Here is a 27,754-nt window from a genome sequence, read left to right on the forward strand (position 1 = left end):
CCATCAATCGCCACGTGTAAAACGCTGGCTCGTTTTATTTTATCCGTCACGTCTAATTCTACTTCTGCGTATTCTTTATCCAAAAGAGTTGTTGCCAGCTGTTTTCGGGACGGTAATTTATATAAGGGATTCACCTTTTGGAATGCTTCTTTCCATAACGGATGCTCAAACAGCGAAAATGGTGAACCAGTTACATAAATCGCTCTTGCAATAGCTTGGTGGATTCCAACCTGAAAACAGTAATAAGTAATGTTACTATTGCACTTTAAAAAACACGTGGCTTTGAATTTTTGTGTGCCAGTGCAACGTGTGGTATTTTTATTTATTTCTGAATAGCGTAACGTAATTAATTTTAATTGTTTACATCATACAAGTAAATAGGTACCTTATCTAAAATTACAGTAAAATTACCACAGTTAAGTCTCGTTCTATATTTAAAAAAAAATAATTGTGATGTTATCTGAGTAAAGGGACCTTTGAGTAGAGGGTAGTATGGTGTCATCGTTAACAATGGCGTAAATGCCACTGACAATAAGCTCCCTTTACCAGATAACGTCACAATTAAATTACCACGTGTTGCACTTTCGTGGTCAATTCACTATCATGCAATACAATCATGTACTTATATTCTATTATTAACTTACAGTTTCTGCGGTGTTCATGATGCTCATCGATGTACTCGAATTATCTGTGACATCAGACATAGTAGAGTCCTGGTTTGGCTCTTGATATGGAATGTGAGAATGTGTAGAACCGCTAGGTTCACCATGCGATTCACTTGCAGCACTGCTGGACTTATTTTTTTCACGGTTTTTAAAGAAACACTGAACGTCACATGGTGTTTTGGCACATTTGCTTAAATGGCAGGCGAATTTCGTAGCATTTTTAAATAAATACACAGTATTGCAATATTTGCAACAAAACGTGACTTTGTTGTTAACTGTATGAGTAGTAAAATGTTCAAACACTTTACTTTTCGGCCTCATGACTTATGCACATTGCACATCTACGCACGTGTTGATAGCACCAGATACGTTCAAAGACTGAGTAAGTGCACCATGGTTTATCTTTTTAGAAGAAGGGATACCAATATATTGAAAGAAAGAGATAGAAACATAAACTCTCAAATAACAAATAAAAAAATATTGCACATAAAATGCACCGCGAAAAAGATAAACGATTTTGTGATTGAACAAAAAAGCTTAAAATTTAGTATTTAAAACATGTATAATTTATGTATCTAGAAGGGGTGGAGTGGTGTGATGACCTCCCCGAGCGGGAGACAGGGGGAAGTTTGGGTGGGCTCCGGCCTGCCCAAAGGTCCGTCTGTCACCCCCGGTCCATCCTGGGCAACGTCACTAGCGACTGGCATTCGTGCCTCTTTCTAGTGGCGGCTAACATCCACACTGGTGTTGTCAGTAGGTGTAGGTTACTACTGACGACCTATACATAACCTACCTGTGCTAGGACCTGCACAGTAGAGCGCCGTACGCAAGGATGACGGGATCCTGGGGATTGAGCCATTGCCAACCCGCGTGGTAACACGTCTGCTTCGGCCCTAATTTCGGGCAAAACGGTAGCCCGGGCTACTAGCCACAGTCCGGGAAATGGTCAAGTGAGGAACCGTAGGTGGGCTCACGGCGAGAAGTGAGAGGGCCGCAGAGGCAGTTTCGGCTGCTGATGCGGTGGTGAAAGGCCATGCTGAGGAAGTGCGTTTAGGTGAATCGGGCGGAGGGCGTCTGACCTGGACGACCCTACGTCCCACCTTCACACATTTCCGATGTCGCGCAACTAGCCAACTTCTCACTTCTATACCCGAGTCGGTGTCCTAACGACTGAAAGCACCTTTTATATGTGTGTGTAAGCGTTCCCAAGGTGTGGGCCCTTGTAGGGTGGGAGCCGATGAGGATGAAGTTAATCGTTACGAACTATGGATACCAGGTCTAACGAAAAACCCCAAGCTGATCCAGCAGCGTCCATCGCTAATGGTGAAGCCACACAGGCGAGACAAGCTGTTCCAGTGACAGTGCGTCAGACCGAAACCCCGGCCCGTCCGCAACCCAGTTCATCTGGGGAGCAGACCGGCCCAAACCCCTTCCAGGACTGGCAGGTAGTGGACCGAAGGTCCAAGAAGCGACCCCCTGCTGGGAAGCCTCACCCTGCCAGACCTGTGAATTCTTCTTCCTCTAACCCACCCCCCCCTGTTAAACGTCAAGGTGGGGTGGCTAAGAAGAAGAAGAAAAACAAGAACCAGAGGCGTGCAGCTCGTCTAGCGCGAGAGCAGCAACTGGACAACACACCAACACCGACACACTCTGCAACCGGTGTGGGTGTGCAGGCTTCCCAGAAGCCGGCACCCAAACCGGCGCCGAACAAGCAGGTTGCTGCTGCCAGGCCTCCGCCGAAGGGAAAAGGTTCCACCCTACCCCCTAAGGCTGGAACGTCGGGCGACAGCCCTACGGGTTCGGCCGCAGATCCCTCCAAACGACGACCTGGTAAGCTCGCACGAGCCGCTGCTAAAAGGATGCGAGATGAGTCCTTCTCCCCGCAAGGAGACAACAAAAAGCAGCGACTAGTGAGCCCAAGCCAACCGTTGTCGTACGCACAAGCAGCGGCATCTGACCTGACGATCGTCATTACTGACGCGAAGTCGGGGAAGATCACCGCTGACCACTCCAACGCCATCCTCCGCGGGTTGCACCAAGCAATCGTGGAGGAGGCGAGGAGAAACCTCGTAGGAGCCAGGCCACCCAAATTCAAGGGCAAGCCCATCTTCGCTGAGGGGCAGCTGAGGGTCTTCGCAGAAGACGAATACTCGGCCGCCTGGTCTCAGCGATGTGTCCAGGCCCTAACCCTGCCAGACATCTCCCTTAAGGCGGTTCGCCAGTCGGAGATGGCAAGGAGAATTAAGTGCGGGCTCCTAATACCCAACATTAATAACTCGTCCTGGGAAGACGTCCGTCAGGCAGCTGACGGACTAAGGTACCAGAACGAATGGGCCAAGGTCGGGTCTTGGTCCATTATACAAATACTACGGCAAGACCAGGGGTGGTTTGTCGAGTTCACAATCCCCGAAGACCTCGTCCCCGCCTTCATGGAGAGGGGGAGATCCCTGAACTGTGGGGTGGGCAATGTCTACCTCAGGTTCAGGGGTCCCGGAGGCAAATACCTGGACCAGCCTCCCACCCTGCAAGGTTCCACCCTAAGGGTAACGGGAGTACAGGTCCCCAACGAACAGGCCGCGGGCACCTCCGAGCAGAGCAAGTCTGTCTCCGGGGAGAAAGTTGCCCCCCTGCCTCTACCCAAGCCGACGATACCCGAACTCTCGGAGGATGAGCTCCTTGGCACTGGTGAGGGACCAGCCAGGTCATCATCCGAGGGTGAGGACTTGTCGGCTTGGATAGTGTCGGGGTTGGCCGACATGTTCAAGGAGGGAGGGGAGATGCAAGATGCCGCCCCCACCACCGACAACATGGACACCAACTAGTGTCATCCAAGCAAACCTCCAGCACAGCGTGGCCGCTACGGCCCAACTCAGACGCTGCCTGGTAGGTTTGCCAACAGCCGTTGCCCTCCTACAAGAACCATGGGCGGGCAATGGATACATACGCGGGCTGTCCGACACGAAAGGTAAGCTCTACTACTCCACGGTACATGCCGTCCCTAGGGCATGTATCCTAACTACTAACAATATTATTGCACAACCGCTCACTGAATTCTGTTCCAGAGACCTGTGTGCGATTAAACTACAAGTTCCACTGCCAACAGGCTGTCGCGACCTAGTCCTCGCCTCGGCGTACATGCCCGGAGAGGACGAGCCACCGCCTGCCGAACTACAACGACTGGTCAGCCACTGCGAGAGATCAGGCCTCGCAATAATCATCGGGGCCGACTCCAACGCACACCACCCACTGTGGGGAATGGAGACCAGCAACAACAGAGGTAAGACACTTGTTGAATATCTTGTGACTACTAATCTAAACATTCTAAATATAGGCGCTGAACCAACATTTGTAAACAAACGATGCAGGACGATTATCGACCTGACTCTGGCTTCGGAGGAGGTCAGTGAACTAATTATGGGATGGCAAGTCTCCCAGGAGGCCTCCTGCTCAGACCATAGATGGATTCGCTTCAATCTACTAGCATCTAGAGACACACCAACCGCCCGGAGGAATCCCAGGAAAACGGACCGAGCCACTTTTAGGAAGGTCCTAGGGGAAAGCCTTGACCGGCTTCCACCGAGGGATGACCTTCGGGAACCGGCTCAGATAGAACAGCAGGTAAATATCTTAACTGATACCCTCGTAGACAGCTACCACAAGGCGTGCCCCTTAAAACCACCGGCAAAGACTGCCATAAAGGGTCACCAGTGGTGGGGCCCAGAACTGGAGAGACTCCGGGGGAAAACCAGAAGACTCTTCAACAGGGCCATGAACACAACGGCTGAGGTGGACTGGGATAACTACTACGAAGCCAAGGCCAGGTACAAAAAGAGATTGCGGTACTGGAGATCCCTGTCATGGAGGAACTTCTGCAGCAGCATTGAAACACTTGACCACGCCAACCGGGTAAGGAAAACCTTAGCGCACAAGCCCACATCACAATTGGGCTCACTGCGTAAACCCGATGGCACATACACATCTAGCCCTGCAGAGACCCAACGCCTTCTCCTGGTAACTCACTTTCCAGGATGCGTAAGTCTCGCCGATGCAGATCAGCAGGACGAGGAATACAGTACAACGGACAACAACTGGCAAATGGCGCACAGAGTCGTCACCGCTGAGAAACTCAGGTGGGCCATAGACAGCTTCCATCCCTTCAAGGCGGCTGGTCCGGATGGGATCTTCCCCGCTCTCCTACAGTGGGGTCTAGGACTCATCCAGGAAACCCTGACCGACATCATGGCAGCCTGCCTAGCCTGGGGGTACGTGCCCAGGAGATGGAGAGATGTAAATGTGGTATTCATACCTAAACCAGGTAAGAACGACTACACAGCTGCCAAATCCTTTAGGCCCATCAGTCTCACATCATTCCTGCTGAAGACCTTGGAAAAACTGTGCGACAGGGACCTGAGGGACCGAGCGCTAAAGAACATACCGATGCACAACAACCAGCACGCGTACAGCTCAGGTAAATCTACGGAGTCGGCTCTACACATGGTTGTAAGCCGCATTGAGAGGGCCATCCACGGCAAAGAAATGTGCCTCGGCACTTTCATTGACATAGAGGGCGCTTTTGACAAGACTCACTTTTCCAGTATAGGGAACGCCTTGGAAAGCCACGGCGCTGAACCCGGACTAGTAAAGTGGATCATGAACATGCTAAATCAAAGGACAATAAGGTATGTAGGTGAACCGCAGGCCGTAGCGGCGGTGCGAGGATGCCCTCAAGGGGGAGTTCTGTCACCTCTGTTGTGGAACCTAGTAGTCAACAACCTCATAACCAAACTGAACGAGGAACACTTCTACACAATAGGCTACGCTGATGATCTGGCAATATTAATATCGGGTAAATTTGCCAGTACAGTATGCGACCTCACCCAGGCAGCTCTTCGGATCGTAGAACGCTGGTGTAGAGATTTTGACCTATCAGTTAACCCCACCAAAACAGAAATGGTAATGTTCACCAATAAAAGGGCACTTGGCAACTTTACCAGACCAACACTTTTCCAGACTGAGCTACAGCTGACCGATGAAGTTAAGTACTTAGGGCTAACGCTCGACAGTAAACTCAACTGGAACAATCACATCAACAAACGCATAGACAAGGCGGGAGTAGTCTTCTGGCAGTGCAGAAGGATGATTGGTAGGAGGTGGGGACTAAACCCGAAAATTACCCTTTGGCTCTATAAGACTATAATCCGCCCCCTACTCTGTTACGGTGCTCTGGTTTGGTGGCCAAGAACAAACCTAGGCAACGTACGAGACAAGCTACAAAGACTCCAGAGGCTCGCATGCTCGGCCACCACTGGCTGCACGAGGTCCACTCCGACTGCAGCCATGGAGGTCATGCTAAACCTTTCACCGCTGCACCTACACATACAACAAGAGGCCAGTCTCTCAGCGGTAAGGTTACGAACCCTCAATATATGGTCTAACACCACAGGAGCTCTTCACACAGCATGCCTGGAAAAAGTATACAGCGAATTTCCAGTGCTCATGGCGGGCACGGATCGAATTCACAAACAAGCCATCTTTGACAAAAGGTACAAAATACAATTATTTGAGGACGACAACTACGAAGGACTCAATCCCCGGGAGCTGAGAATCTTCACTGATGGGTCCAAAACAGACAGCGGATCAGGCTCTGGAACCTTTTCAGAAGACCTGAACATGTCAATCACCACTCCGCTAGGAGCCCATAACTCGGTATTCCAGGCTGAGTGCATGGGCATCATTAACGCGGCGGCTGCCATCACTGCAAGGAAGGTAGTAGGATCCTCCATCCGCATACTCTCCGACAGTAGAGCAGTCTTAATGGCCCTAAAAAGCCATATAGTCACATCCAAACTTATACACGAATGCCACGAACGACTAATGGAGGTATGTCAGAACAATAAGATCACCTTACAATGGATCAAAGGACACAGTGGATCCCGAGGTAACGACGCCGCGGACGAGCTCGCCAGACAAGGATCGGGTGCGGGGGCGATTGGCCCGGAACCGATCCTCCCGATACCGTTTAGTAAGGTACGCTCAATGCTGCTGGCACGTACAGGGAAACTACACACAGAACACTGGCTAAACCAAACTGGATGCAGACAGGCCAAGCAAGCCATGCCGAGCATGAACGGTAAGCTCACAAGGGCGCTCCTTCAACTAGGAAAGGTTCGACTGAGTATGGTAACCAGTGTCATAACAGGTCATGGACTTTTTAACAAACATCTTTTTATAACAGGTGTCACAGACAGTCCCCTATGCCGTGGATGCATGGAGGAAGAAGAACAGCCTCTCACGTGGTGTTGGAATGCAGCGGATTGGCCCCATACAGGGCAAAACATCTCGGATCCCCGAGTGACCTCCCCGAGGTCCTACTCAACATCAAAGGTCTGATAGGATTCCTCGAGGAGCTGGGCTGGCAAGACTAGTCCACCCCCTATCACGCAAAATAGGCGCAAGACGTCGAGTTGCGGAAAATCGCCCGAACTACAATACAATACAATACAATGTATCTAGAATAAAGACGAGGTTTTTTGTGAACGTCATTTTATTTTTCAACGTATTATACATATTTTAACAAACTTTAATTTAAAATTTGATTTACCCAATCTGAATTGTAATATTCCCTTGATTTGGGAATATTCCCGGAAACAAAGGAATATGCCCGGGAATATTCCCGTTCCCGGGAAAATTCCCACGGCTCATCACTAAGCGCAACTTTAGCACTCTCTTATTAAATTGCAACTACCCCCCCTTCATAGGCGTACCCACGGTGGGGCAAGGTGGGGCAGTTGCCCCACCCTGGTGTGTGGTCTGACGAGAAGCTAAAAATGTTTAGGAACAATTAAGGCACGTAACCCTACTTCTGCCCCACCCTTTAAAAAATGCTGGGTACGCCCATGCCCTCTTAGGAGATAATTATATGTATTAGAAGAATGTATGTGTGTAACCTTTAATACAGTTAGACAAAGAAAAGTCTGCAACGATTATGATAGCACAAGCAGTGCAAGTTAAGTGTTATTTTAAACGTCAAACTTCTATGAAATTATGACGTATAAAATAACACCTGCACTGCGTGTGCTATCAAAATCGTTGCAGACTTTTCTTGGTCTAACTTTAGTATTGGGTGCCATTTAATCGATCTGCAGAATATTCCTATTTTAATGAACATAAATATATATTTGGTCAACCGAAATTGATACTTGGTCAGCAACTTATGGTAAGCAAGTATTTCTAAACCAGTTCGCAATTAATGTCATACTGAGCTGCTTTATGTGGTTACCAAATTAATTATTTGAGCGTCAGTAAGTGATCCACCAGTGACCTTTTTTCGCCGATTGGTTCATGTCAGAGCGCTGCTTCCTTTCAGCTCGGCCTTCGGCGTCGCTTTTTAAGAAATATCAACATTGATTTCAGTAACTTGGCCTTTTGCCTCGCATGAAACCTCACTTCGCTAAAAGACGCTTCGGACTTGTCGAGCAATGCGGAGATTGCTGAGCTCGACCTTTACTTCAGCCTCACGTTTTACCTCAATTTACCATCGGTTTGTGTTCCTCATCTCCTCTACTTCAGCTTAGCCGCCTAGCTCGGCCTGCGGTCTCGCTTTTTAAAACAATGGAATTTGGTTCGTGTCTGTGCTCAACTACTTATCCCGAAGCCTGAACTGAGGCTTTGAGATAAATGTAAAAAGACTCAGTAGCATGTAAAAACACTTAATGGTAATGTTCAATAATTTTGATAGGGGTTGCTCCCCGTGTCCCTTAGTTCTAATAATCTTAAAAATATAAGATTAGTTCTAAGTTAATTGTATGTTTATTCTTTTTTGAAAATAAACAGTTTATATTTTAATTTTTTTTTTTTAATTCGCATGAATGCTCGCTTCACTGGGGCACTTCGGACTTTTAGGCCCAGGTAAAGATCGGTACCCGGCCTGGCTTTTTAACAGGCTTTCACAATTTGCGATATTGTTAAAAAAATTGCGCTCGCTGCGCTCGCGTTTTTGGTAGGTTTTTTGGTTGACCCTCTATCTACATGTCAGCTTGACTGGTGAATTAATACAGTTAGACCAAGAAAAGTCTGCAATGATTTTGATAGGATACGCAGTGCAAGTGTTATTTATACGTCATAATTTCATAGAAGTTTAACGTTTAAAATAACAGCATGTCTTATGGTCGGACAATCGCTGTTCAGCCTCGCAAAATATTAACTATTAAGAAAATCAAATTTGCGGCACTAATTGAGCGTAGCCTCACTTAAAATTTTCCATTAGAGGTAGATAGGCATATGACGCTCAAGCTCACATCTTTGGTATACCGCTGGGAATTCGCCTTAAGCCTAAAGGGCTCTCCCCACACTTGACGCAACACGGAGTCGGCAAAAACCGATAGAAAAAAGCTTTATGTCCAAGCAATAAGAGCGAAAACGAGTCAGAACGATGTCTGACTAGACTCGGATCGTCTCGGCTGAAGATTGAAATTAAAAACGCAAACTTATTTCCCTGTACTGAACAACTGAATATGCTGTATGCAGAATTGACTGTCAGGGGGCCCCGAGCCTTGCACTGCCTAGGGGCCCCGACATGCTTAATCCGGCCCTGAGGCCGGCCCTGGTTGCCTCTTCGCTTCACCGTGGGTGATCAAGCCACGGTTACTAAGCCCCTCCACCACCACAAGGTGAGCAACCCGCGGGGGGTCGCAGTTGTAACCTAAGCTAACCCACTTTTATAGTAGCAGTTGGTTTCTGTAAAGGTCGCAGTTCTAACCTAACTTAACCCACTTTTCTAGTAGCAGTTGGTTTTTGTAAAGGTCGCAGTTCTAACCTAACCTAACTCAATTTTCTAGTAGCAATTGGCTTCTGTGAAGGTCGCAGTTCTAACCTAACTTAACCCACTTTTCTAGTAGCAGTTGGTTTTTGTAAAGGTCGCAGTTCTAACCTAACCTAACTCAATTTTCTAGTAGCAATTGGCTTCTGTGAAGGTCACAGTTCTAGCCTAACCTAACCCACTTTTCTAGTAGCAGTTGGTTTCCGTGAAGGTCGCAGTTCTAACCTAACACAATCCACTTTTCTAGTAACAGTTTGGTGTCAAAAAAGTAATCATCGAATGAAATGTACGCTCACGATTGGCTGCTCGTATCACGTGGACTGATTTCACTCTGCCTGCAATTCTGCCGATTTTTCAAATCACACGTAAGTAACGTAACCCACCTTATTAAATCAGATAACTATTCCTTTAATATGCATACCTCTCAACTAAACTGCCTAAATACATGTTTTTTCTGCCATACAATTTTTTTATCTTGCTGACCAAATAATAATTTTGCAGCTCAAAGCTCAACTATTTATTAAGCTGATAAATTACCGATGTTGGTTTATAATGTTGACCGTTTGTTAATTATTTCCTGAACATGAGTTGTAGCTCGACATTTATTTATTGCGAGCAAAATATTTGTATTCTGTCCAAATGATTTAATGGCATTTTTTTTGCAGATAAGTTTTAAAAACTGCTGATCATTTAATTACTTCCCATTAGTATTTATCTACTTCCATATCATAACTTCCCTAAAGCGGTAAGCTGATGGCCTATATTAAGAAACCTTCATCTGTGATTGAATAGTAATTTTTACTTTACGTTATCGATAACCGATATTTTAATTACATTCAAATTTAGAACATCTCTGAGAAACAAAGAAATTTGATTTGGCCTCTATTGTAATATCAGTCGAGATGACGTTTTATTCGAAATGAAGTGTCAGTTGCAAACAATTTTGACAAATCTCGCATGTTTCGTACGCTTGATATCGAACGATATGGCAGTCGGCTCTCAACTCTAGTTTGTCTCTGAGTAAAAAAAAAACTACGGATTCGTGTCATGCGTGAAAAAAGTTTTCATTTGCCGCCATTTAATGTTTAGTAGGTTTGTAAGTATAGAGTCTGTGCGGAAAGAGAAGAGTCGTAGATTGTATTGGATCCCATACATTTCACGACTCTTCTCTTTCCGCACAGACCCTAAAATTAGTTTGTTTTGCAGAAGCTTATGATATAGATGTAGATAAAGCAGTATATGTAACTGCACATAATTAGGCATTAAAATACTCGTGTGATCCTTTTCTGATACTCATTCAGCGAAATGCTATACATGGAATCATGGTATCATGGTTGGCTCAATTATGACCCAACGCAAACTACCCCGCGATAGGCGGTACTTACAAACTGCTCGAATGGCAATCTCAGTACCACCGAGATGACAGTCAGTGACAAATGGCTAAATTGATTTATAAAAACAACGTTTTTTTGTAATTAAAAATATATTCATGTGTCGTGAAGTGGTGCAGAAGTTATTTTAGTTCATACCAAGGACAGTGGAATCACTTTTCACTTGTAGTAAACAGATAACTTCAGTAGAATTTGGAAAAAACATGACGATTTGTTTTCAATACTACCGTGCTAAGCTAAAACGTAACAACTGCATACGACTTTCATAACAACATACGACTTTTTAAATTGCGAGGATAATAGGGATGGTGTTATGCTAAATGAAGTAGACTATTTTATTAACTTGTGTTTGGTTTAGGTATTTTCTATATGTGACGTCCCACGGTCAAAGGTACCTTATGGCGGGTATGGAGTTATGCATACCCCAGTAATCTACAATAAATAAGCTATCGATAACACAAAAGATCAACCTTCTAGGTTGCGTAGTTACAGAGATATGATTTTTTGAAAATAATGTTGTGAAATGAGCAACTTTACGATAGAGAAGTTTTAAGTTTAGCCGCCTAAAAAACTATGTTCCTGAAGTAAGTTACATAGTTGACTACAACTAATAATACCTTATATATCTGAGATTAAAAAAATATTGCGACTTGTTCTGTAATGCAAATAGAAACTTTTGATATCGACTGATTTATGTGTATACTAACCAATCTCTTGAAAATAAAGTTTTATTTCATTTTCACGATTGATTGCAATGAGCTCTCAAGATTTAAATTTTATCTATTAGAAAACGACACTGACAGACAGTTTAAGCAACAAACAATACCGATTTAGAGGTGAAAATGTATTTTCTGACTTTTTCATTTAAAATCACAAAATTGAATATTTTTACTTTTAATGTCACACACAATCAATTTTTCTGAGCACATATGAAAGAAATTCTGTCATTCAAATGAAATAAATCCTAAACCCCCAACTAAATACTATATTTAACCCCTTATGCCACTTTAAACTTACATAACAATAACAGTATTTGCTCCATACATTTACGAAAAGGTACCTTATGGAAATAAATCGAATAATACATCACTAGTAAATATCAATCATATTACAGTTTATCTTTTATGAATAGAAAATATTAATTTACATTAAACTGCCCCAAATTTAATTAGTTCTTCGTCATAATAATCTTAAAAAAGACCAATAATTTGTATGTAATGAAAAGGTGCCTTGTGATTAAGTTACATGATGAGGCATGATGATGATGGAACAGTTAGGATAAACTAATAATATTTTGGTAATGGTATAAATCGTCTATTTCTTATCAATAATATATTTCGGTTTCTATTGAAGATAAGCGGCATTGAGGTTCAATGACCTCAGATATTCCATAAGGTAATGCGTCGGGTATTGGCATTTTTCAGCAAACCAATGGCTGATTTACTGCATGCGACCAAACCAAATGAAGATTATTCTAGTTAAGAAAGACTTGACGAGAGTAACTTTGGTATAATAGCAGACTACTTGGATTTGTGATGTCGGTCGATGTACGGTTATAATATTTGCGAGGCGCCCCAACCAGAACTGAAATTATCAAATTAGTTTTGCAGAATGCTAATACAGGAAATTGGTAGAGAACTACCAAACTTCTTTTCCCGTATTGACTAGTTTTTTTGGGAATTTTCAATCTTTTTTCCATAAGGTACCTTTTCTACTAAACTCTGAGACGACATCACTAGGCTTATAACTAACTTATAACAAAAATAAAAACAGGTAAATAAACGTTACGCATTAAGGTTTCAGATCACACAATAAAAAAAAATTGAGCATTTTTTCACCTCTTTACAAAACATTTCATATCTCCGAAACTAGAAACCCTCATAAGGTACCTTTTCCCGTGGAACGTCACATATAATTATAAATGTAGTAATAAATTCCTTCTTACAGATTTGTATTTTCCTTTTTTATTTCATGAGATGGAGCTATAAAAAAAACCGGGCAAGTGCGAGTCGGACTCGCGCACGAAGGGTTCCGTACCATAATGCAAAAAAAAAAAAAAAACAAAAAAAAAGCAAAAAAAAAACGGTCACCCATCCAAATACTGACCACTCCCGACGTTGCTTAACTTTGGTCAAAAATCACGTTTGATGTATGGGAGCCCCATTTAAATCTTTATTTTATTCTGTTTTTAGTATTTGTTGTTATAGCGGCAACAGAAATACATCATCTGTGAAAATTTCAACTGTCTAGCTATCACGGTTCGTGAGATACAGCCTGGTGACAGACGGACGGACGGACGGACGGACGGACAGCGAAGTCTTAGTAATAGGGTCCCGTTTTACCCTTTGGGTACGGAACCCTAAAAACTACCTAGTTATTTCAAATTAATAATCAAATTTGGTATTGTCATTTTACATTACTTTCCATTCAGATTCCCACAAGATGCTATTCGCAGAGAACTATGGAAAATAGCTGTCCAATTAGAGAGACATGAAATTGAGTGGATGCCTGGCAAGATATCTAGAATATGTTCTATTCATGAGATATAACCCGTGAGATAATCATACCCGGTCTCCTATATGTAGATACATTTTTCCTATCATGCTTTCACTGAATTAATTTAACAAATACACACATTATCTGAAAATGTTGATCATTTGAATCCACCCTCTACTGTCACATATATGTAGGTTCTCTCTCAAGCCATTTCCGTCAGTAGAAAAGAGCGGCAAACATATTAACTCACATTATAGACGGGTCTAACGCGAATTATATTCAATTACCTTGATTTACCGACGTAAATAGTATATTATATTATTATATTAATTTTATATTAGTATGTTATATTATTATATAGATACAGTGTCTCTCAACACTTGAAATATTGTGAACCGCATGTTAGTTAAGTATTAGTATTAGGTAAGTGGTATAATATTCATATGTTCTCTGTGAGATACGTTTATGGAAGCATCTGTATTTAAGGCCATTTATGTTATTTTAAGTTTTATGTTCATCCCATGTATGTTTTTCTGTGTTATCTCCTCAATAAATAAATAAATAAATAAATCAGTTTCGTTTCGTATAATGTGAGTTAATATGTGTTCAAAACGCGAAAGTTTAAAATATTATAAGAGCGGCAAATTTAGAAAATGTAAGCGTGCGAACGGCTGTGGTCCTATACAAAATTTTAATTTTGCACCTTTTTCTACTGACAAACTTACTTGACCGGCTATATACATATAAAATATTCTGAACTGAAAGTGGGGATTTATTGTGATTCCGCCTGTTCAAATATTTTTGACCCGATTCGTGTACCCATGTAAATTTTGCAGACTGTATAGCCAGTCCGATTTCTAAGATCAAGTTCGCCATACATTTACTATGGCGTACTTGATCTTAGAAAAACGGACAGACTATACCTGAACGTGACTTCGCACTGCCATGCAGATTGATAATAAAATATACAAAATACTTATTATAGCGGAATACATTTATACAACAATGATATATCGACGCTGGAAAGGAGAAATTGGATAAGCGACATTTTCAGAGATATTGAGTTATATACATCGTTGGAATCGCCAGATTTTTCTGCATCGAATGGACTAGGTTTCGTACCAATCTGACGACTTTAGTGTCGCTTATCCAGTCGATGATTTGGAGAATCACTGGTACATTTAAGTTACTAAACGACTTGGTTTTCAACAAAATTTTGAAAAGTGGAGATTAGATGAAAAGTTATTCAATGTAATGAACCTTAGAGTTTTTTACTTATTTGCCAGTTCAGCTTAACCTTAATTTGGATAATTTTGCCTTATGACAACTAACCTTTCACTGTCGGTTAACTATTTTTACTTGGCCGAATAATAGGTTTTAATGTCATATAGATAAATTTACTTGACTGTCAAATGTGAACTATTGGCGTTTATGATCATTTACTTAATTTCAGATATAAAACTTTTGTCGTTTATTCCATTTTACCTAAATTTTGTTGGAAGTTACCTGGTAATTTTTTTACTTACTTTCTTTTTGTTATTATTTTTCATACTATCAGAAAATGACACGTTAGGGAAATAAATAGATAAAATAACATTACATATTTTTATCTAAGCTATACACGAGATAATATTTTTTTTCCTATTTTGGTTTCAAATACAAATTTCCCATTCTTACTGGTACCTTGTAATTAACTTGGCACTTGTTATCTTAAGACTCGTTACATAACTTCTTATTTGAAATAAAGCTAAAGTCGCACCAAACAAAGTCTGCAGTGGATTTGATAGCCCACGCAGTGTAAGTGTTATGTATAAGTCATAATTTCATAGAAGTTTGACGTTTAAAATGACACTTGCACTGCGTGGGCTATCAAAATCGCTGCAGACTTTTTACGGTCTGACTATATACAAATTCCTTAATGGGTATATTTTATCATGCGTAGGTATGACAACCATTTCCTTGTGGTCGATAACTATAAAACTCATAGAATGTAGATGTATCATAGGTTGAATGTGTCGCATAAGCAGCTTATCGAGTTTGAAATTGCTCCTTAAAAAGTGATTAGATAATTTATCTTGATTTGTTTCATGTCAAATTGTACGTATATACTTTTTTGCTTGACTATAAAATAAGCATATTTTGTAATAAGATTTACTCGATCAATTCTGACGACAAATTAAGAGCGCTATTACATTTCGGCGTTGAGCGAGTTTAGGTATTTTACGCGCTGCGGCAGGCCGTGCGAGCTCAGTATGCCGATCCCTTCTACCACACTCGCACTACAATGATGGATTAAACATTCTTGATCCTTCGCGAAGCATATTGAAATCAACCATAACAACACTAACTGTGCTTAACTTTTAAAGTCCTAAAACTGTTATTTGGTAAGTACGAAAATACTAAATGCAGTGCAAATGTAAGTGTGTGCAGTGTTCATAAATTAATTTTTCATCTATTTTTGACGATTTTTGACCCCCCCACCCCTCAAATCATCCAAAAATCATGCTTTGGATGACTCTGTTTCCTCCTACGTCATACTACCATCATCCGATGTCCATACCCCTCCCCCCCCCCCTCCTTCCATTTGAAACGACGTAATTTATGAATAGCCCCATACTCGTACTTATGAAGGTATAAGTATTACTCGAAATAAATTATAGGTACTCGCTTATTTACATGTTTCGTCATAGCATTTGGTACCTATAGGTTGTAAAGTTTGTATCAACGAGGGTTTAAAAACGAACTAGTATTGAGGATCTGATGATAATGATGATGATTAAGGTGGTCACGGATACCAATCAACCATGTAGTAACATGATTAGGCTCGTTTGATTCGTCTCAACAAGATCTTTGACACTGAAGATACACAGGGTCTGATGATGGAGCTGGAAGGTGGCCACGGGTACCAGTCTATCATGTAACTAAACCACTTCGTGTTTGGGCTCGTTTGATTCGTCTCAACAAGATCTTTGACACTGAAGATACACAGGGTCTGATGATGGAGCTGGAAGGTGGCCACGGGTACCAGTCTATCGTGTAACGAAACAACTTCGTGTTTGGGCTCGTTTGATTCGTCTCAACAAGATCTTTGACACCAGACAGTACTCAGGCTCTGATGATGGAGCTGGAAGGTGGTCACCATTACCAATCAACCATGCAACTAAACCACATCGTGTTTAGGCTCGTTTGATTCGTCTCAACAAGATCTTTGACACTAGGTGATACACCAAACACGAAGCCCAAACACGATGCCCAAACACGAAGCCCAAACACGTAGCCCAAACACGAAGTGGTTCAGTTACGTGATAGACTGGTACCCGTCGCCACCTTCGAGCTCCATCATCAGACCCTGAGTAGTATCTTGTGTCAAAGATCTTGTTGCGACGAATCAAACGAGCCCAAACACGAAGTGGTTCAGTTACATGGTAGACTGGTACCCGTGGCCACAGTCCAGCTCCATCATCAGACTCTGAGTACTAACTTTTGTCAAAGATCTTATTGCGACGAATCGAACGAGCCCAAGCACGAAGTGGTTTAGTTGCATGGTTGATTGGTACCGGTGACCACTTTCCGGCTCCATCATCAGACCCTGAGTACTATCTTGTGTCAAAGATCTTGTTGAGACGAATCAAACGAGCTCAAACACGAAGTGGTTTAGTTGCATGGTTGATTGGTACCGGTGACCACCTTCCGGCTCCATCATCAGACCCTGAGTACTATCTTGTGTCAAAGATCTTGTTGAGATGAATAAAACGAGCCTAAACACGAAGTGGTTTAGTTGCATGGTTGATTGGTACCGGTGACCACCTTCCGGCTCCATCATCAGACCCTGAGTACTATCTTGTGTCAAAGATCTTGTTGAGACGAATCAAACGAGCCCAAACACGAAGTGGTTTAGTTGCATGGTTGATTGGTACCGGTGACCACCTTCCGGCTCCATCATCAGACCCTGAGTACTGGGTGGATTTCAGCACAAAAAATTTCACCATACAAAAAAATTTTTTTTTTTCAATGTTTAATTTAACACGATTCTAGCTGGGTAAAGTAATGGGGGGTTGTATATTGAGGATATGTATGGTATTTATACAATCATTTGTGGCTTATATTTGAAGTTATCGCTTTCGGAAAATAAAAACGCCAGATGGTGATGACAACCATGGTATGGTAATGACTCTTTTATAGACGGTAATGACAATGCATGTACGGTAATGACGATTTGGGAACTAATTTACATATGTATTAAAAACGTATTAAAAAAACAAAAACTTTTTTTAATTGTAAGACTTTAGAACTTTAATAAACATTACAAATAACATGTTTTTGAACATAAGACTAGCTACATAAATTATTTTTAGAAAATTATAAAAAATACATTTTATTCATATAAATAAATATATAACAAGTATTTTTATTGTATAATTTTAAATAATTTATGTTCCGAAATAGGCAATTTATGTATTCATTTATTTTTTTGGGTCTTTTCAATGTTAAATCATATTAACAATATTGTACTCTTATTATCAGTTTAAACCCGCATCTTCTTTTATCTACTGCATAACTTGGTATTTATGTCATATTATAAAATTACTGGCTTACCAATGAGCTTAATTTTTATGATATATTACTTTTTTTGATAGTTTGATTCATTGCACAAGTTTGTATTTTTGTTGTTTTATTCATTAACTTTAAAAATAGCTATAATGATTTAAATCCATATATATGTTGTTTAATAGCTAAACATTAATATATAATCAGTGTTTTATAAGTTGCAAGACCCCTACTTGTAATGCATGTCATAAGTTACAAAATGTTAGGTATTGGGTCCGGTGACTACCCAATTGTATAATTATTAATTGGTGTAATTATATACATCAATTAATATAATATTATCAAAAAACATAAAGCCATCACGATAGTGAGCCAGTACCGTAGCCTATGGTCGCTTAAAACTTAATATATGTTGCTTGTTTAAATACTTTGTTTTAACACGACTAACATGCAATTACAGACTCTAAGTTGCACGATTTACATTATTAGATTATAAAAAAAAAAACATTTGTATGTTCTAAGTTCTAAATGACCTAAATTTTGCCTACTTCAGTCAAAATGTTAAATAAAAACTAAGCATCCTCTAGTGTGAAAAAAATAGTTATATCTTCTTCTACATTTATAAGGTAGACATTATATAGTGTTAGAAGACATAGAGAACGTTTTTCAAACATACAGCTTAATTTCATAATGAATTATAGCAAAATAACTAGAAAAGTTTCTGAGAACCGTCATCACCATACACATGAAATCATCACCGGTCGTCATTTTTTCCCGGTGATGACGGGTATGGTGTTGACGATTTGAGAGTTTCTTGTTTTTATTTCTAGAATACGAATAATAGTTGTTAATGTCTATGCTACACAATAAACTTCATGTAGTTTGCCATTCATTTCAGTAATTATTTCTAATATATCTTTTGTAACTTTTTTAAACCAAAGCATAACGGTGATGATGCTCTGTTGTGACAAACTACGTTTTACAAATTTGTTCGTAATATTTCTCACGATTCAGTGATGTGACTTTATAGTGAAATCATTTTTGGCATTCTATACTAAAGTGAAAAATAGGGCAAGGACCTTTGGCGGTATTTCGTTGTTCATACACCGAGATAAGCTCACATTGACATTACCATGACGGTGTTGACGAATATTCGTGACAAAATTTTAAATATTTTTAAATGTACTTTCTCGGTGAAGGAATTATTGCATATTTTTTCATGTGTTAAACAACAACATGGAAAAGATATAAGTAAAAGAAAAATCGCAATCGTACGATAGGTATGCTATAATTTTCACTGCAAACAAAAAGGTTCAGATTTTTCCGGTCGACGGTGATGATTTTAGACACATAAAACATTTTATATAAAAAAAACTATTAATTTATTGGAGATGGTAATTGAAGGAACATGAAGATAATAGTTCTTAAAAACATATAAAAAAGTTGCAACTCGCACAACCTACCTACTAGTTTTTTTTATAAAGACCGAACCATAAGTTTTCGCTGGATTTTGAAATCCACCCTACTATCTTGAGTCAAAATTAATACATATAGAATGTCAGGTCGTTTCAAATATTTTTAATCCTGTCCGGTAGTTTATTAAACTGTACCATTATAAATTATAATACTATAAAAACAGTGCTAGGATCAAAGTCTCTCGTTGCGGTTTACACGCACACAGTATAGCGTTTTACACGGCGCCCGCCGCACACAATGATAAAAAATCTCGTTGTCGCCGTTGAAAATGTGCGGAGCCGACCGACACACGTCCTGCCTCTACAAGCTCTGCCGCGGCACTGAGCTGGCGCAGCGCGCGTCATCGGTAATATAGAGTAGTTTTCAAAAAATTGCCAAAAAATTATAGTAGAATTTCATAAACACTAATGTATACCAACAGTATAAGCAAACGTTGCAGATTGCTTGAGTATGAAAATGACTTCGATATTAAGTAGATTTTCGTAGGAATTGACACTTGTTTCGGAGAGAAAATTGAGTTCGTTTTACTTTGATTTTCTCTTTCTCAAAGGTGTGTAGGAAAAATATCGTTTGATATGCCTAAAGTACAGGGTATTAGTAATACAAAATAGCCAGGTTTAGCAGAGTAAACTTCTCAACATTTCCAAATAAGAGCTTGCCATTCAGTGCTTCACGGGGTTTTTCGGAAACGACCATCAGAAAAAAAATCATTACTAATTTAATAAGTCCTTTTTCTAATATTTACAACGATATTTAAAAAGATAAGAAGACGCTTTTACTGGAACAAGTACTCATTGTTTCTAATAATGAGCACAAAGTCCTGAATTTCGTCGACTAGTATCATCAATTTTGCGTTATTTCGACTTTTCTTGTAAGAGCGCTCTTAAGCTTGGACTTTTTTACCTGAATAATTTCTTGTGAAACATGTTGGTAAGATAAATTTACCAAAATTTATTTTTACGATCATTTTGCTTAAGCGACACTAAATTCTAATATAACTCATTTGAAGGTAAAATAATAATAAGATAATGTAGAATACATCACTATAACCATATAAAGTTTCTCATTTAAGAAATTCGTCATCATAATGAATTTTAATGATTTTTTTTACAAAGGGTTGCAGTTTTTTGGCTCCCCTGTAAAGTTAGCTGCGTGTCGCTTATCCAATTTCTCCTTTCCAGCGTCGATATTTACTTATGTTGAGTTAGTCTGTCATGTCATAACAACATTTTAACTAGTTATCTTTTAATCTGCATTAAATTATTATACGTGAATTATTTGACTGGTTCTTCACTGTATGGCATAAACCTATCCCTGTCCAAGTCATATTCTAATCAAATATGAACCGCGAACTCTCAGCGGCCAGGGGCCTATTTCTCGTACGTTACAAGTCTTGTAATACAAGTGTGTATCTATGGTAACGCTTGTATTTCAATATTTTTTACAAGTTTCCGTTTCACGTAAATGTATAATTGTTACAAGAGCGGGGATAAAAGAGTTTTCACAAGTGTTGTTGTTTCACAAGTTGACAAACACTAGTAGATATTATATACTAAAATAGTAATTTCGTTTCTCAAAAGCTGTACTTTATACTTGTAGCTTGTGACTTATCACGAAATAATGAGGAGTCTCTATAAACTGCTAATATGCATTTTTGGTAAAAATCGATTAATAAATAAATGAAGATATTGCATTTTTAAGATCTCAAACGTGTAAGTTTTGAATGCACTTCGTTAAAATCAGTAATATTATTAAAATTTAGCTTTTATTCTCCAAAAAAAAACAGTAAACTCATTCCTATGAAATTATTATAATTGGGAAAGAACCAGTAAATGACCAATAACATAATAATTTTGTAACGAATTCACCCGTATTATAAAAAAAAAACTGACCCACCCTGAAGCTTGTAAACATTCATAGAGTGACTGACGAAACTGAGTTTGATTTTACACTTGTAATTGATAATTTTGAGAAACGCTTTTCATTACTACTTGTATTATTATACGCTTGTATATTCCGAAAACACAAGTCAGCCATTTTATTTTCCTCTTATTAAGATTATGATGCATAACAGTGACATTGACATTAAGATAACATTTATAATGGCCATTGCATTTCCTTTTTGCATAGTAAACAAACCTATTTTCTAACTTTAGACAGCCGCCTTGTAGCACTTGTAGTAATCATTCCTACGAGAAACAGAATTAAAACACAGTAAGCTTGTAGACTTGTCAACTTGTAACGTACGAGAAATAGGCCCCAGTACGTACAGCAAGAAGGTTATTAGCGGATTAATGTCGCTGATTGGTAGTTATTGACATTATAGGCATTTCATCTACACTTAGCTATGTACCATTAGTGTAATAAAGATGACTCTTATTTTGTTTACGAGCTTTGATTACAGGCTCTGTAAACGCGTCGTCTTATTTGAATGTAGGCGTAATTGTGTATGTGTGCTAATTTGGCCCGAAAATATGAACGGTAATGTTCCTAAAGGCGGTATCCATGGTTATCTTCGAGCAACACGGAAGGGAGGCGGCATTCGCACTATTTCCCCTCTGCCGAGGTACAAGATTAGCGCGACAATCTAATCTAGCGCGGGTAATAAAACTAGTTGCACTTGGATTTTTCTCTAGACCGAGTCCAGACGCGCGCGTGAACACTGCTGCACAAAAATGCCTGTTTGCTCGGTTTTTTGTTATAAAAAGAGGTCGGGGACATCAAATTTACAAAAAGAAAGTGTTATATTTCACATGTAATATTTTTTTTTACATATCATACGTTTAATTACATTCAAACACAATTATTATATTTTAGTCTCATGTAATTGTTGGATTTTCGATTCTGCTCGCTCAGTACAAATTGCGGATCGGTCGAGCGACAAATCCGACTTCTCATCTCTCAGAATACAATAACATACTTCAACGGAAATGTGTTAGTGTGCGTGTTGTGATACTTGTCACTCGTCCGTACACAAAAAGAGATCGAGGTTTGCAAGATTTGTCTTTGACGTGTGTCATTTTCTATGTATTTGTGTCGTCATTACAGATTGGATTTTGTATGTAAGTGTGTGAGAAGTGCGACTGTGTGCACCTTTCCCCCCGCGAAAAATGGCAGAAAGATTTGTACGGTAAGATATCGCTTGGGCCCCTCCCTTCCGATGTGTCGGAAGCCGGTGTTGCTCGAAGATGGTTATATATGATCGCAGTACTCATTTCATTCGTTTCATAAACCCACACTCGTATGGCTTCCATTATGTACCTCTAGTATTAGTAGTCACTAATAGTGATGTACCGACTATTGATTTGGCCGACTAGCCGACTAATCGGCGCTCGGATGGCCGATTAGTCGGCCGACTAGTCGGCTAGTCGGCCAGATCATTAGTTTCGTTTAAGTTCGGTTCAGATCACAATCGTTTTTCCCCCTGCGTCGCGCTATTCATCATATTATAGTAACGCTAAAAATAAAATAATATCATCATTTCATCATTTCAGCCTATATACGTCCCACTGCTGGGCACAGGCCTCCTCTCATGCGCGAGAGGGCTTGGGCTATATAGTCCCCACGCTAGCCCACTGCGGATTGGGGACTTCACATACACCTTTGAATTTCTTCGCAGATGTATGCAGGTTTCCTCACGATGTTTTCCTTCACCGAAAAGCTAGTGGTAAATATCAAATGATATTTCGTACATAAGTTCCGAAAAACTCATTGGTACGAGCCAGGATTTGAAAATAATATAAATAAAGAAATCCTAAGGCTATTCATACGACAACCGGACAAGAAAGCGACCACACGGTCAATAATTCGAACAAAAGTTTTCATAAGCACCCTAAATAGGATGGGTAAAATAGGTGAAAAGTTTATGGTAAATATTTGCTGTTAATTTCTTTTTGGCCTGATTGTCTATCACTTATAAAGTGCCGACTAATCGGCCATTTTTGCCGACTAGTCGCCGACTAGAAATGAGGCCGGATAGTCGGCTTTCCCTAATAGTCGGCGACTAGCCGGTACATCCCTAGTAGTCACATAAACTATAGATGGTCAAGCAAATCTTGTCAGTAGAAAAAGGCGCGAAATTCAAATTTTCTATGAGACGATATCCGTTCGCGCCTACATGTTTCAAATTTGCCGCCTTTTTCTACTGACAAGATCTGCTTGACCAACTATAATACTAAATCTATTGATATTTAGTCTCTCGCTCGATTCTTAATTTAAGGTCTATGTCAACTTACTTGTTATAAATAATTTTCCGTAGTGATTTCAATTTTATAGTGCATTTAGCAAACAGTTGCACATGCAGTTTGCTGAACCAAAATTCACGCAAGTGTACAGATATTTGACCCATTTCCTCCTCCACTTTGCGCCACACTTCTGGATTAAATTGATTGTTTTTTAGTTTTTTAAATCGACATCCAGAATATTCCATCAAATAATGTATTAATTTAGCCGCCAAATCTAATGTCCATTTAATTTTCTGTTTTGGCTCCGGTTTGCCTGGAACAAATCATTGATTATCTATCAATATCAATATTGTTTATCATTAAGGCACTAAAATACAGATATTTGTTAGTGCGCTGGTTTCGACAAGTGAGCTAGATGGCTCTTAAATTTATATTGAAATGCTAAGGTTAGATAAGATAGGGCAATGATGGTGGTTAAGGTACCAAATGCTTGTCAATCCTGTTATCACGTGTTAGCGCCACAGAGTGCCATGCCATGTAATGAGAATACACCAAAGCACGTGACAAGTAAGATTTCTTGAAATAGAATTGAAGGATCCAAACGAAAAATAAGATATATTATTATGTATCAGAAAAATATAGGTCCATATCTGGGGATGCATATATTATAGTTTGATATTACCCCCTAATGTGGAATAATGTAAAAAATGCCATAATTTTATATTAACTAATTAAAGACATGCATATTGTTATTCTTAATATAATTGACAATGGGTATATTATTTAAAAGCTATATGCATGTCCAGTGGCGGATTTGCAGTCTTTGCCGCCCTAGGCCCCAGGCCCTGTAGCCGCTCCTTTTTCAGCACTTATCATATTGACTACATTTTGAGTTATTCCTTGTTATCATCAGCAAATTTTTTGTCACAATTTGCCGCCCCTAAAATTTCGCCGCCCTAGGCCCGGGCCTATTGGGCCTTAGGGCAAATCCGCCACTGTGTATGTCACTTTCTACCGGATGGGACCATACCTCCATACTAAATCGAGCTAAGGAGCCCCACTAAATGTAGTAAATATTAAATGAATATATTTACCTTTGGTATATTGAGAGAATCTTTTAATAATGCCCCGCGGCTCCCGTCCCAGCACCTCTGATGCGATGACACAGGCATCTTTAGGCTCGTGATAGAAGCAAATTTTCATTATTTTCTCTTCTATAGGGGTATAACTCCGGAGTTTCACTGGATACGAATAAGTGATCTGAAAGTATCTGAAGACTTGGTACAGGCTCCGAGGCAGTCCCTGTGCGAGATATGCAGCTACATAGTTTCGTACACACTCCTCGGCAGATTTTGACGAGATCTTGATCTGAGTCCGGTTCCTCCATCGCGCCAAGCAGATTGGTTTATCCGGCACACCAAATTTCTGAAAAATTAATAATAATAATAATGCAGAAGGCGGTGATCTTGGACACGGCGCGGATAGTCCGCCGGTTCCTCTCTCTGCGGCCCTGACCACCGGTAGTTTGGGCCTTGCCCCGCTGCTGGCGGCACCCTAGGTTAGGTTTTGTATAATGTGTTAATATTAATTTTATAGTTTACTTTTATAGTCATATTATAAATAACCTAACTTAAGATGAGAAATAAATAAAGATAATAATAAGCCTCCAGGGCAGCCCCTCTCTCCGGCTTGCCTTAATTGGCCGGCTGGAGTGAACACTGAGCAGGGGCCGCAGGACTCTCACCTCTGACTTGCCTTAACCGGCCGTCCAGAGTGGGGTGTCAGAGCTATATGCTTGCAGGGCGGAAGTGAAATATGCCTAAGATGCGAGTTCGCACTATGGCTGCTTACAGCCACTGGGTAGAAAGCGGTGCACACCTCTCCACGCCCTGAGCCGCTCACGTGATGTTGTCCCCTTGGCGCTCCGTGCGAGCGGCCGTTTTTGGGGACCCATATTGTGAGTTGGCGAGTCACCCCCTGGCCCATTTTTTCATGTTTTTTAATATATGAGCAGGGCAGGTACCATAGTCTCCTCCATAGTCCCGGTTACTAGCCCACTAGCAACTGAACTCAATAGCCCGGTTTCTTTTTGTACCTTTTCTTACAATAGTCCTACACTAACCGGGGCTTGTCCTTGGGTGCACTACTATAGTGCAAACAGGGATAATCGTCGGTTGGTGTCACATTACATTTAGAGTAAATTGTCTTATTACAAGGGGCCTCTACGTGTTGGCTTCGGCCCCACGCACGCCTTCCAAATGCCCGGGACCCTATGGTCCCGAGAATTTGTAAAAGACAGACATAATAATAATAATAAAATACTTTATTGCACACTACAAAAGAAAAGATACAGAAAATACATTGGAGTTTAACGGTGTAGGTAACAACAGGCGGACTTATCGCTAAACAGCGATCTCTTCCAGACAACCTTCAGATAGCGAAACGGCAAACATACTAAGCGTACGGGTGGTGCAATACTAAAAAATTAGCAAATATTATTAATTGTAAAGTTAGACCAAGAAAAATCTGCGATGATTTTGATAGCACACACACAGTTCCAAGTGTTATTTTATAGAAGAAAATTTCATAGAAGTTTGACGTTTAAAATAACACTTGCACGGCGTGTGCTATCAAAATAGACTTTTCTTGGTCTAACTCTACAATGTTTTAAAACTGTTATTAATTTATTTTTTAGGAAGAGATCATACCTCAGCAAATCATTCCTTACCCGTACAAACCTGTCCCAGTTTTTTTTTATTAATTCACCTTCTGCTTTAGTAAAGCGCCCACTTGCACATAATTCTGCTTCTTCAGGTGGTGGTTTTCGTGATAATCGGAAGTTCTGTTGGTATAGAGGCAATTCCCAGGTTATTTCCTTTCCTCTCAGAGTATATACTAAGAGCTGAAAAACCATTCAGATAAATTCACAGTAAAAAAAGAAATATTGATGGTAAATAAAACGCGGGCAACAAGCGGGCAGTAGATAGTGACCTGAATATACTTGTCATCTTCTATTCGAGACTGATTGAGAATCTCCAACACCCTGCCCATACTCGCGGGGTCAGTTATATCGGTCATGTCTTCAAACATTTTTTCCAGCTTTTCATTCATGTTTTGTTTTCACTAAACATTCTAACCGCTTAACTAACCTAACCTCATCAGCCACCTTTTTAAAATAGTTTGTAACCTTACACAGTAAATATAACTATCTAGTACACGGTCGGTCACAAAAAAAAACTTATTAAAACAATTTCATATAAAATTATGCATCATTGATTTGAATTAAAAGGAACAAGATATTTATATTTCTATTTCTATAACCAAAACATTGTTTACACTTGACTTGACACATGCTTGACACTAATACAATGCACAATTTGACAATTTCTCTACTACTCCTAGATTCTGTCAATGTCAACGTCAGGAATCAGAGGGGCAACCGCGAAAACAGAAATTCGCAAATTGCGGGGATCTTTCTCTTTTACTCCAATGAAGGCGTAATTAGAGTGACAGAGAAAAATGCCCGCAATTGACGATTTTCGATTTTCACGGTAGCCGTCCAGGAATGACCATGGACCATGGACCTATATAATAGGGACAAGACATATTGTTCTATACGTACAATTGCTTATAGAAATAGCACCCATTTTGACGGCACACACATAAATATATATCTGTCTCGTTTTTACTCAGCACTGTAACCCATAGCAAAAACAGATGACAGTATTTCAGTACGTACATAAAGTGTTCCATGAAAATACGTAAATACCTAATGCGGCCGAAAATCCGCCATGTTTAGTTCCCCAAATGTCATTGTCTGTCAGTTCAGCCGGTACTTGTCCTGTCAAAATTGCTTGTGATTGAAAATAATTGAAGCCAAATGTGAATAATTACGTCGCAAATATGCCAGTGTATAGTGTATTAGGGTGCGGCATAAGAAAACCACCAAATCAGCCATCTTTAACCTTACACAGGTACGCTATCATTTACATGAAAAATATTGGTTATTGTTAATGTTCCTGGGAAATGTAAGGATGTTTCACATTATAAATAGCAAGGTTCTTCTGTGCAGTTATAGATCATGAAGTGATTGGATTTATTTAACTATATTTTTACGCTTAAATAATGTAAACATTTCAGCTAGGGTTGTACTTTATTTATCGACTTTGATATCGA

The 27,754-nt window shown here is 40.2% G+C and overlaps 1 protein-coding gene across 1 annotated transcript in view; it reads right to left on the reverse strand.

The window, feature by feature from the left end:
- LOC134789616 (uncharacterized) overlaps positions 1-26,880 on the reverse strand; it is a 29,290-nt gene extending 2,410 nt beyond the window's left edge. The window contains exons 1-4 of the mRNA XM_063760187.1: positions 26,570-26,880; positions 26,307-26,480; positions 24,673-25,003; positions 23,630-23,891 (exon numbers count right to left, since the gene is read on the reverse strand). Coding sequence (XP_063616257.1) covers positions 23,630-23,891; positions 24,673-25,003; positions 26,307-26,480; positions 26,570-26,689 — 887 coding nt within the window. The 5' untranslated portion in view covers positions 26,690-26,880. The remainder of the gene's footprint in view (positions 1-23,629; positions 23,892-24,672; positions 25,004-26,306; positions 26,481-26,569) is intronic.
- Positions 26,881-27,754: the final 874 nt, after the last annotated feature.

This window comes from Cydia splendana, chromosome 4 (assembly GCF_910591565.1).
Source record: "Cydia splendana chromosome 4, ilCydSple1.2, whole genome shotgun sequence".
Taxonomy (NCBI): Eukaryota; Metazoa; Arthropoda; class Insecta; order Lepidoptera; family Tortricidae; genus Cydia; species Cydia splendana.